Genomic DNA, 12,761 nt, shown 5'->3' on the forward strand with positions numbered 1-12,761 from the left:
ACCAAGGAGAGAGCCTTCATCAGAATGCGGTGCTGTGATCTTGGACTTCCAGCCTCCAGACCTGGGAGAAATACATTTCTGCTGTTTAAACCTACCTAGTCTGTGGCATTTTGTTACAGCAGCCCAAACGGACTAAGACAGTATCAATAGAAAATCTGTCTCTTACCCATTAATTCTTCTCCCAGCCAATTATCTCCTTTAAAGTAAAATAGAGGAAATCTATTTTTTTTCCTTCAGATATGATAAGGCAGGGAGATGATGAATCCTTTTTTTCAGGTAGAAAAATTCTCACTCCCTCACCTATTCAATATGTGAAATGCCAAACCTCTAACCATGCTGGTCAAACTCTGTGTTTGTCACAATCCTTCTTAATGTATTAAGTGTGCCAAGTGGCCCATGATTTTCCATACCTGAGCTGCACAGATTACAGTGGGATCATCATCTCTTTGGTTAAGATTGTGTTTTTGTTTATTTGTTTGCTTTGGTCAGCTGTCCTAAGTACTGGCTCTTTTTCCAGCTTATGTCCAGGTAAGGCCCGCTGGCCACCTTTTTGTAACCTTTCAGTTTTTAAAGTCTTTTTTTACTTACTCTGATTGAAGTCCCCCTTAGGGTGACCATTCTCAGTGTTTCGATTTTACTTCCCACTTCTAAACTTCAGAAACAGTTTGTTGGTACAAAGTGTGTATAGGTTTTGGTTGCCATCTAGTCCTTGTATTTTATCTCCACGTCTCCAGGGGTGGTTTGGATGGATGTGGAGCAGTGGGGGCCCTTTTATTTTTATCTTCTTGTTGTTTATTACATTTAGGTTGAATTCTTATCATTTAGGCCACAGATAGTTATTGTGAGGGATGGTGGGGTGTTACTGAAGAGTGTTTTTGAAAGGGGGTTCTGAATAAAGTCTTTTTAAATATGGATTGAGTAGATTCTCTAATTCATCTGTATATGTTAGTGTGTTTCTAACGTACGTGGATACTGTTGAGATTAGGGGAATATTAATTTATTTAAATGCGTCACTGTATTTATATTCCAGGCTTTCTCATAATTTTCTTGATCAGTGGTTGCTATAATTAATATGGTTATTGAGGGGTCCATAATTTTTTATATTAAAATTCTACTTCATTCTAGGAAAAATTGAGTTTCTAATTCTAAAATTCCAATCTTAGCCTAATTATTCAAGTTTTATTGATTGCAACTATGCTAATTTTGATGTTCTGTGATGTAATCATCTATTTGTATGTCATTTTTAAATGTTTCTAAGCTTCCATAGCAGTGTGAAAGCAACTAGCTGCTAGGAATTGTTGAGCATAATATTAATAGTCCTGCCCACTCTGGCTGGAAATTTGTCTTCCATTTAATACTAGGTTACCTGATAGACAAACTAACCATGGGTATATACCAACAGAAAACAAAGGTACTCAAAGGAAAGTCAGAAGACTTAAAAGAAAAACTTTTAATTTTAGCATGTGTACAAAGTATTTTATTTGAAACAAATTTAAAAATTTTTTTAAATGTATATTATGACTTGAAGTACTTACGAGGGATGGAGGTTGTCTTAGTGCACTTTGACCTTTTAAGTGCCCAGGGCCTCTGGAGGTTTTGATCTGTCCCTGTTCCACTTGGTATCTGTTGACCTTCTGGTTCTAGGAAAGTTAATCCTTAACTTAATGCTCTCCTGGACCGTTTGTCATCCAGTCTGTTATACCTGTCTGGCAGTACTCACCCTCTCTGGTCCCACTGCCCATATTGCTAGGGTGACCAGCTCATCCTGGTTTTCCCAGGACTGTCCAAGTTTTAAAATTGAAAGTCCCATGCTCTGGGAACCCCTTTAGTCCTGGGCAACCTGGATGGATGCTTGGTTGTGCTCCACACCACCCTCCCCATGCTACCTTCCTGCACGTACCCTCGTTTGTTTTGCGTCTGTGCCATGTCCAGAGTGGGCTGTGGAAGCTCAGGCATCCGTCTGAATGCTAAGATGTGTGTGAAGATGTTCCCTGTGCAGCATTAGTGGTTGGAATTTACTGTCTTTTTTTCTTTAAGCGTTCCCTTTTCCTATAAAAATGCTAAGGAATCTTCTGATGTCTCTCTGACAGATCCTTTTTAGCTTTTCTCCTTGTTGAAATTGTGGCATGAATTGCTCCTGAGGAATTTTTGTCTTGAATTTCTTTCAACAATTCCACCAAATAAAATTTGTTTTCTTGCCACCCAGACTCCATGGCTTCAGTTTGCTATAGTGTTTAAGTGACTCAGTACTTAACAAAGTAACAAAATGGTGCCATAAGACCTAGGAAAACCATGTTTACTATTTGGGAGTCTTGACTTCCAGTCCTAAATTGGTTTCACCAACTGCAGGATCCTGGACAAATCTTATGTTTTCTTTAGATCTTGGTTTCCTTCTCTGTAAAAGAAGTGGGCTTTGCTAAACTATCCCTGGGGTCACAATTTATGTTGAAATGATTCTCAATCAGTGGGAGAGCAGGATATGATTGCCTTATCTGCCAAACATTTCCTGTATGGAGTCTGTTTGGAGTCTTATCTGTATCTCTCTAGCCTGGCCTCTGAGCCCAGATTTAATACTCAGCCATGTATCAGACACATACCCAGTTAGGGCCGTAGTGCTTATTTCAGATGAAGACTTGCTGCCTGTAGCCAGAAGCATAGTGGGTCAGCTCTCCCCAAGACCATCCCCAGACTCAGCAATTCAGTAGAACTCAGACGAATTCAGCATGTGGTCATACTGAGAGCTATGACTCATTACGTTGAAGATACCGAGCAAACCAGCAAAGGGAAGAGGCAGAAACACAGGTGTAGTCTTTTCCCAGTGGAGTCAGAAAGGATTTGCTTAATTCCTCCAGCAACTAGTTGTGACTGCATGTGTGAGATGTTATGTATCGGGAGAGCCCGTTAGAGGTTCTGTGCCTAAGGTTTTTCTTAGGGGCTGGTCACAGAGGCAACCTCTGTACCAGAATTCCAAACACCTGGAAGAGATGCTGGCCTTCAGCATAAATGCACGGTTTGTACAGTTTAGGTATGATGGCACGTTCTTTCTCTGGGAATGATGGGGATCTTCTCCAAACCCAACTTCCCAGATGCACCCAAGGACCAACTCTGCACCCAGGGCTTATGCTTGCTATGGTATCTCTTTTCTGTACATGTATTAAAACACAGTTTGCTTCTAGTCTCTTGACTTCTCACCACCAAGTAAGGCCGCATGAAACACTGGAAAGAAATGGGCTTTGAGGAATAACTGAAGTTCCACTTCCAGCTTGGCTAGTAACTTGTTGGCTGACTTTGGCTAAGTTAACCTATTTAAACCTTAGTTTCTTCATCTGTGAATTGGAGATAATAATGCCAACTACACAGAGATTTTGTTGAGAACAACTTTTATGCACACATACACATAAAACATCACATGACTTGTCTCTGAGTCCCCTCATTCAGCAGATGTCCATTGGGAACCTGCTATATGCTAAACCCTTAAGATGTACTGCTGAGCAAAAGATACGCTGTGTTTCTGGAATTTACAGTCTAGTTGGGGGAGACAGACTTTAATCTCAATAATAACTGTAATTAATATGTAATTACAATTTGTCATAAGTGTTCTGAAAGAGAGGTAGAGAAGCATTGAAAATACTTAATGGGCACTGACCCACTTGGGTAGGTCAGGGAAGGTTCCCCAGAGGATGTGGCATATGTGTAAGAATCTCAAATTTGAATAGGCAGTGGCGACACCAAGTGATCAGAGAGGGCATTAGATAAAGGTTTTGCATAGGCTCTTCTGCTCAGGGTGGGAGGGAGCAGGTATTGTTGGAGAACAACAACAACGAAAAATGCCAGTACAGCTGAAGCAAAGAGAGTGAAGGGGAGAGAGGTGGTGGATGAGATTAGAGAGGACAGAGGTAATGGGTAATGGAGCTCAGTCATCATCCTAAGAGTAACAGAAAGTCATTTAAGGATTCTTAGCAATGAGGTGAACTGATTAGATAGCTAAGAATTTTGAAAAGATAACTCTGATTGCTTTGTAGAGATGTGACTGGAGTTGGTTTAGGAAGCTGTTGTGGAAACTGGAGCTAGTGATGATCGTAATTTTAGTTAGCTTGCTTGGAGGTGGAGTAAAATGCAAAGATTTGAGAAAGTGCATCTACAGTTAGATGCTAAATTATTTTAATGAACAGCTTCAAGTTGAACTGTTTTACATAGTTGTTTGTTTGTTTTCACTATTACAGTAGTACCCCTCTTATCTTCAGGGCATACATTTCAAGACCCCTAGTGGATGCCTGAAACTGTGGATAGTATCAAATCCTGTATATGTTTTTTTTCCTATATGTACATACCTATGATAAAATTTAATTTATGGATTAGGCACAGTAAAAGATAAACAATGATAACTTAAAATAGAACAGTTATAACAAGATACTGTAATAAAGTTATGTGAATGTGGTCTCTCTCACTCTCATAATATCTTATTGTATAAAGTTAATGCCTTTTCCATCTTAATTAAGTACTTACCATGCACTGTGGCCGTAACTTCTACAGTTTGAGGTGTGACAGCAATACTAACGTGAGTTTCTTTTCCTTCTTCACAATTTCACAGATAGATGATTTGTTCTCAGTGTAGATCGTGGCAACCTCAGCATGTGAGTTTTTTTTTTTTTTTCTTATTAAGTCAAGAACTTTAACCTTTTCACTTAAAGGAAACACATACGGCTTCTCTTTGGCATATCTGAATTGCCAGCATCACTGCTCTTGTGCTTTGGGGCCATTATTAAGTAGAATAAGCATTTCTTAAACACTTACACATGATACCATGACAGTGGATTTGATATTCACTGAGGCGGCTACCAGGTAACAAACAGGTGGGATATGCTGGACAAAGGGATGATTCACATCCCGGGTGGGACATAGCAGGAGGGCAAGAGATTTCATCTTGCTACTCAGAATGGTGCTCAATTTAAAACTTACGAATTGTTTATTTTTGGAATTTTCCATTTAATATTTTAAGAACATGGTTGACCCCGTGGGTAACAGAAACCACGTGTAGGGGGACAGTACTGTAGTAGCATCATAAAACCTTTTGAGAGCTGGAAGAGGTATCAGGTTCTTGACTGGGTAACTGGTAGAGAAAGAGATCGAGTTACATAACTTGCTGAGATTTGCACATCAGCCGTGACCTCCCTTACCCATGCATCTGTTGAGTAGAAATAATAAGATACTGTCTAACACGTGTAGGACTTACAGTGTGTCAGGCACTTCATGTATAGTAACTCATTAACCCTCACAGCAAGCCTCTCAGGTGCTATGATTACACACATATAATAGATGAGAAGCAGATGAGGCACAGATTTTAAGTAACTGACAGATTTCAAACAAGTGATGAATTATAGGTCTGAGGTTGGAACCCAAAGGAGCTTGTCTTCAGAGCCACATGGCCGACTACGTGGCAAACCATGACCCTTTGGCCAAATCTGGCCCACGGCTGTTTTTGCACAGCCAGCCAGAAAACTAAGAATTTCTTTTTATATTTTTTAAATGTTTTAAAGAAGAAGGGAGAATTGTGACAGAGAATTGTGTATGTAGACCACAAAGCCTAAAATATTTACAATTTGGCCTTTTTTAGCAAAAGTTTGCTGGCCCCTGCACTATGCTGATCATTACCAAGAAAACATGTCCCTTGAATAAAAAATTGATAGCTGCTGACCTTTACACATGAAGGACATGTCTGTCATTAAATGAGTTATCACTGAATGAAAACAGTGTACTCAGAGCTCCTTCTGTGATAGAATTTTTCTTGATTTTTGCAAATTTGAAATTAAGAACTGGTTTGACTGTGTGTAGAGAGTTTCTTGGGAAGATAGGAGATTTATCTCCCTGAGTGAGATTAAAGGGAGTTGGACTAGTGCTGAGTTACTGAATGTGTTGTCTGTCATTAGGACAGTGAATTTCTGCTGGATTTATGTGCTGATTTTAACATTAGAGACAGCATATATTAGCCAAAAAACTTCCTGTTTTAAACCCATAATTTGTTTTTGGAAAGAAAAATTAGATCAGCACTAAAAATTGATAAATTCTGCTGGTATATCAACAACTATTTGGAGAAAAAACCTGGCCTCTTAATGCATTCTTCCCTGCCCCCTGGCTGTAAGTGCATTAATAAAAGAGAACATGGCAAGATGTTTTGCCTTTGTTTGTCTGTTTTGGCCTTTTAAATAAATTGTCTTGATTTTTGGAGAAATTCTATTACTCATCTGAATTTTGGTAGATAGCTAAATATGAAGCCACTTAACAAATATGTATTAAACGTTACTGTAGTGCTAGGTATTTTGGAGGGACTTTGTAAATATGATTACAGAAGGTTTATGGGTATTTTTTTGGCTATGATGTGATTTTCATTTGATAAATGGTTGTTCTAGTCAAGCACACTGTATAGATACATTACATGTTTCTTGCTCACGAAAACTATAAATCTATTTTCTATAGAGTCAGGCAGTGGCTCTAGAGTTTACATTTGGTCACAGTGGGCTTCCATTTGCCCTTTCTCTGACACCGTCATAGACTGGTTTTGGTAGTGGTTGATGGGTGTCCATTAGTCAAGCCCATTTCTTCAGTCACCTGCCTTTATCATTTCGGCTGTTGTGGGTGGATTGGGTAAGATATTAATTATAGTTGTTTAAATTGTAATTTTGTTTGGTTAGAAAAGCTTTCTAGTTCATCTTTTCTTTTACTTAGATAATTCAGATGGTTAAAAAGAATTTTATATTGAATATTTTTATGTCATTTTTCTGATTGGAAGATTAGGAATTGTCTATAAAGTTGAACTCCCTTTTTTTAAATTGTAGTAATTTCCAATTATTGCACATAATTTTCCAAACACGTATAAGTGGAATCCAGCTTTAACAGTCATCACATATGTGCAGTCTTGTTTAATCTTATCCTCCTTCATCGCCTTCTGTGTACCCCAGATAATTTTAAATAAATCACAAACAGTATATCCTTTCCTTGGTTAAATACTTTAGTATTTGTGTCTAAATTATAAGGACTCTAAAAAATATCAATTCCATTAGCATTAGCAAAATTCAAAATAATTTCATAATATTAACACATTTCCAAGTAGTGTTCAGATTTTCCTGAATACTTTTTTACAGTTGGCTGTTCAAATCAGGACCCAAATAAAGGTCATGGTTTACATTTGGTCGAATTGTCTCTTAATTCTGGTTTCCCTTTCCTTTTTTTCTCTTTTGCCATTATTCTCTAGGTCAGTTGTCTTCTGTCCTTATATTCCTGATAAATTTGTGGTGTACATTTTAGTGGAATCTAAAGTGTGTGTCAGATGTAGGTTACATTTTTTGACAGGAATACTTCATAGATGGTGAGCAAGTTGGAATGTTGAATTGGTTGGTGAGAACTTGTGAGTGGAGCACGTCATAATGTTTTTCTTTTATTTCCCCCAGTTGTCCTTTAACAAAATTACTTACTTATTACATTTTTTTTTTTTTGATGATTAGCAACAGTACTGAAACAGTAGGAGTCCTTATTTGGAGTAGGATTGCCAGACACAGTCCGACTACACATTTTTAGTTTTGCCGTGTGACTCACTGGGTTAGGTAACATTTCTGTCTCCCCAAGGGTCTGGCCAACATTACTTTTCTTACTAAGGATGATGAAATCCTTGCTGTTAATTTTTTACTGGAAATTATAAGTATAAAAATCCATCCAGGCAGAATCTGTAAACTTATAGCTAATTCTTAACGATTTATGTAGAAAAAGTTAAGAAAGAAAACTATATTTAAATACAGTCATTTTATTACAGAGAACAAGGCAAAATATTCCCTTTGCTGTTATGAAATAAAACTTAATATTCCTTATTTCAAAATTTATTGTGAATGATATGTTCAAGTTTTCTTAATTGATTAAGCCCTATTTGAAACTTTACAAGTGAAATTTGTTTTTTTTTAAAAAGGAATTGTTAATTGAAAACACTCTGAAAATATATTTACTTCAGGCTTGACAGTTTAATGAAAATGACTTATTCTTCCTTGAATATCTGTTTCTCATAGGGTGAAAATTATGTGAGAAATACACACTTCTAAAAAAAATCTGAGAATGTTAATTATCTTGATGGAAATGTTTTCCTTTTTTTTATTGACTTGTTTGAATTTATTTGTTTATGTGTGTTATACTTATTTATATTATGTTTAAATTATTTTCAGAATTTGATGATTGCCTTGGGTCCTATGAAATTGCTTTTAGTTGAGTCCTATAATACATTAATGCTATATATTTCATTTTCAATGACTGTCTATTGCTTAGGGGATATTTAATACCATCAGAATTTTTTCTTATTGATAAGACAAGTGAAAGTCAAATATACAGCTCAGTGCCTAGAATGTCAAAAACATGTTAATTTTGCTTTCTTAGTCCACTGGTCCTCGTATATCCTAAGATTAAAAAAACTGCCCTGACACCTTTGGCATTTTGTGATGCACTTGTTTCTTTCATGTATTTTCCAACGTGTCTTTTCCTGATAACCCATTTTCCTTAATCGCTTCTGATATTTTGAAATGACTCGTTAAATCTATCTACTTCTAATAAGAAGGGATGTTTTGTTAGTTTGAAAGTAATAATCCATTATAATCAAAGCTGTGTATTTACTAGGGCAGTGCTGGTTTTGGTTCCTTTTATTCTTTAAAGGAAAAGCAAAACACTGAAGGTGATGTAAATGTGGATTTTGTAGACTTGTCATATACAAAAATTCATTAATAGGAAGAAACTGTGATTCTCTTTCTAAATATTTGTTCCCAATTCATCATCATTTATTTTAAAAATTAGGATCAGTCTCATGATTGGATCTTTTCTTTTTGTACATGGGTTTTGAGGAATCATATTGCGCTTCTGGACCTCACTGATGTGTGTAATAAATCAGTGATGATTATAGGTGACAGTGGAGCTAGTTGATTAAATAGTGTCTAGGAGAGTTTGTCCTTACAGATGAAAATTTGTGCATTTATGGAAGTTTTCTCTTAGTGGTGAAGTCCTCTGATGAGGGGATGCTTTTAAGTATTAATGCACTTTCTTACCATTATAATAATTCATTATTTGACAGTTCGTCATTTGGCAGTAGTATAGCCAATTTTAATTGCCTAGTTTTCCAACAGCTCCTTGTTTAGCCTCGTGTAGATTATCAAACTAGAACGTTCCCATGGGTTTAATGAGGTCTGTAATCACTATAGTCAGCTGTACAGTGTGAGCATTTAGTCTCTTGGTAAACTGTCTTACGTTATTCCCTCTGTCTTTGCAGATAAATTATTAGTCATAACTGTAGCAACAAAAGAAAGTGATGGATTCCATCGATTTATGCAGTCAGCCAAATACTTCAATTATACTGTGAAGGTACGGTATATCTTTTAATTCATGCAGATGTTAAAATATGTGCTTAAAGTACATTTTTCATAACAATGGGGACAACAGCAACACAGTGCTGTTAGTTTAGATATACTTGGTTGTTTTAAAGATACATTTTGGCCTTATTAATAATACTCTGCCATGCAGACAATAATTTCTTAATTTTGCTAGTGCTTTGTGTAAACATGTTCTATAAAACAACAGAAAAATACATTTGTATATATTTTTATTTCTTTTGGGGAGTAAGGTATGAGGATGACATGATTTGACAGCAATTTTTTTCACTTTGAAGAATTTTTTTCTGAAATGGGTTTGACTACCCTTGGTGTATGTCTTTATTTAGAAGAATTGGAAACATTACTGTGAAGGAGATACCTTTCCTGTTCCTTCACTGAGAGGTGCTTTTCCTGGTGTTTATTTGTTTGTTTTAGAGGAATTTAATAACATTATAGATGTATAAAAGGGCTTTAGAAGACTTGTCTCTGGGGACTATCTCATTGGTAAATGATCAGAGGAAACCTAGGGAATCTGGTAGGACTAGTGAGCTGTGAAAGGCCTGCATTTTAAAAAATAACTTATTTATTTTTTAATATAAATGAGGCTCTGTCAACCAGGTCATTTCTGCATATAGAGGCAAATAGGGCAAGATCTCAGGTAGGAAAACAAACACATGAACTTAATATATTTACAAAACAAAACAATAAAACTGAAAAAAAAAAAAGAAGAAGAAGAAGAAAGGAAGATTGCTTTTTGCCCAGGGAAAACCCATGCTGTTCCAGTAGGTAATGAACAAAAAAAGGTAATATTTGCTACGTAACCACTGGAAGCTAGGTACAGATGTTAACATAGAACAGCTATTAAAGAGGCTAACTTTGCTGGAAAAGAGATCTAGTGTTAACAACTAGATGTTTAATGTGGGTAAGTGAGTAATACGCTAGAGAAGTTTGTGAGGGTAGTGGGGAAATATCGCACTGTGCGTTGATAGGCGTCAGTATGGAAGGAAAGTTAGGGTAAAATAATGCTGAAATCCAGTGGGGGGCATCTCAGGGGTTCAGACTGGGGGGAGTGTGGAATATTTCTTATGTGTGAGACACTGTGTTAGGAACTTTATATGTGATCTACTGTTAATGCATTATATAAACCATGTAAGGCAGGTATGACTTTGCTTATGAGTGAGAAAAACTTGCTCCTGGGTATGTAGCTGTGAGGTGTCAAATCTGGGACCCCAACCCCGTTTGACTGACTCTGGACTTTTGGATCCTCCTGCTGTCTTCTCATTAGGAAATGCAGTGTTTCTCACAGACTGGACGCCAGACCGCCAGCATCGGCGTTGTCTGGGAAACAGGAAAGAGGATTCTTAGGCCCCACCTCAGACCTACTGACTCATAAACTCGGGGAGCAGGACCCAGCAGTCTGTGTTTTAACCAGCCCTCCATGTTGCATTTTAAATCTGATGCATTTGAAAGTTTGACACACTGATGAGGTGGAAAGAAAATGGGGACTAGAGCTTAAGCAACATGGTGCCCTGCACAGGGGGGGCGCTCAGGTGTGCCTGGGCCCGGCGTTACTGGAAAAGTCCGGAAGTTTTGTAGGATGGAAATGTATCAAATCTTAGGGCCAGAGGAGGCCACTTTTTAGGGCAAAAACGAATAATTCTACTAGACTGGCCTCGATCTGAATCCAGGTTCCTACACCTGTTTGAGTCTTTTTGGCTCGTAGTAACTAACACTCTTCAGTGTAAGTAGTGATGATGAAGTGCTGACTAGAGACCTGAGGCTTGGGGGGCCCTACGAGTGCTTCCAGCCAGGTTTCTGCTTGGCTCAATGTTAAGTACATTCGAAACGAATAACATTTATTTTCTAAATTAATTTTATCTTTTTTTGTATTTATTTTTAATTTCATTCCCCCTTGATTTCACAGATCTTTTAGTAGATCATTATTTTAGAAACTTCAGGCTTTGGGTGAAACTAAGATACAAGGTGTGTGTGTGGCAGAGGGGGACACGGACCTGCTTCCTGCTCCCTCAGAGCTTCTGGTGTGTCCGCAGGCACTTCTGATTAACAAGGCAGCCGCTGAGGCAAACAGCCGAGAATGGCTGCCAGTTTATCTCTGAGTACTTGTGCTTAGGCGATTGTTTTGCATGGATATATTGTTATTAAGCTTTTGAAGGGAATGTAAGATTAATGTTTTTAAGGTAAAGCAGGTGATGTTTGACCTGATGTCCTCTGTGTTTCCCTGGACAACCCTTTTAGTTCAGTAGGAAAATCGCTTAAGGGCCCCATCCAGGAATCCCTGAGCTTCCAGGGCTCCCAGTGGTCATCATGCAGGTTTCCTGCCAGATTGGAAAGTGCTGGGGAAGGTTTCTGCATTTTCTTTTTTATTTCAGTCTGAACAAATAGAAATAAGGTATGAGAAATACTTTCTGTGGCTTCCCTGCCCAGCCCCCAACTTCCTTGGATTGGACTGTAATTTTGAAAGGATAACGCTGGGAGTGGCATTTTATGGGGTGGATAACATTGAAGAATTATGACCTGACGTAGGCATCAAGTTTTTTTTTCTGTCTAGCATCATGATTTGGTGAAATGTTTAGTTTCACACTATGCAAGTTGCTGGTGACTTCCAGTTTTTATGATACTTACCAAAATTTGAGTTTTGCCCAGGGATTAAATGTTTACTTCATTTAATTTATAGGTCCTTGGTCAAGGAGAAGAGTGGAGAGGTGGTGACGGAGTTAATACTATTGGAGGGGGCCAAAAAGTGAGATTAATGAAAGAAGTCATGGAACATTATGCCAATCGAGAGGATCTGGTTGTCTTGTTTACTGAATGGTAAGAGAAGTAACCTATGGATTTGTAAGTCTATATTAAATTACTTTAAAAGAATTGAAATTTATATATTTAGATTGTATATTAAATTATTTTCTTCACAAGGAATCATCATTTTAAAATGTTAGATTTTACTCAAAATTATAAAACCATGGTCTGACATAGTTATGTAATTTGATGAGTTACCATGAACACCGGTGGGAAAACAGGGCACAAACTAAAGTTTTTGTGAAATTTATGTTTTAATCCTGACTTGATTTGGAGTAAAGATCATGTTGAATCTTTCCATTGAAGAGTGTGACTCAGTGGATTCTGGTCACCCGGGAGGAAACACATTGTGTAAGTTATAAGTGAGAAATAGAAAAAATCCTATGCTTATTAAGAGAAGAAAGGCTTTCTCATGTGGAATTATCTTTTTGTATACTACTTTGCTTTTCTTCTGCTTAATTTGGAGCGTTCGCTGTGTTTCCCTAGTTTCTTCTGAAATGTTTTTAATAATTTGTCAAGATTTAATAATTTGTCAAGTTGTCATGAGCCATT

At 37.3% G+C, this 12,761-nt stretch overlaps 1 protein-coding gene across 4 annotated transcripts in view; it reads left to right on the plus strand.

Annotated features, from left to right (window-relative positions):
* PLOD2 (procollagen-lysine,2-oxoglutarate 5-dioxygenase 2) overlaps positions 1 to 12,761 on the plus strand; it is a 96,172-nt gene that overhangs the window by 31,682 nt on the left and 51,729 nt on the right. For all 4 annotated transcript variants that reach the window (XM_074370024.1, XM_074370027.1, XM_074370020.1 and 1 more), the window contains 2 exons: positions 9,293 to 9,384; positions 12,088 to 12,224. In XM_074370024.1, the coding sequence (XP_074226125.1) occupies positions 9,293 to 9,384; positions 12,088 to 12,224 (229 nt within the window). The remainder of the gene's footprint in view (positions 1 to 9,292; positions 9,385 to 12,087; positions 12,225 to 12,761) is intronic.

The sequence above is a fragment of the Camelus bactrianus genome, chromosome 1 (assembly GCF_048773025.1).
Source record: "Camelus bactrianus isolate YW-2024 breed Bactrian camel chromosome 1, ASM4877302v1, whole genome shotgun sequence".
In the NCBI taxonomy this organism is placed as follows: Eukaryota; Metazoa; Chordata; class Mammalia; order Artiodactyla; family Camelidae; genus Camelus; species Camelus bactrianus.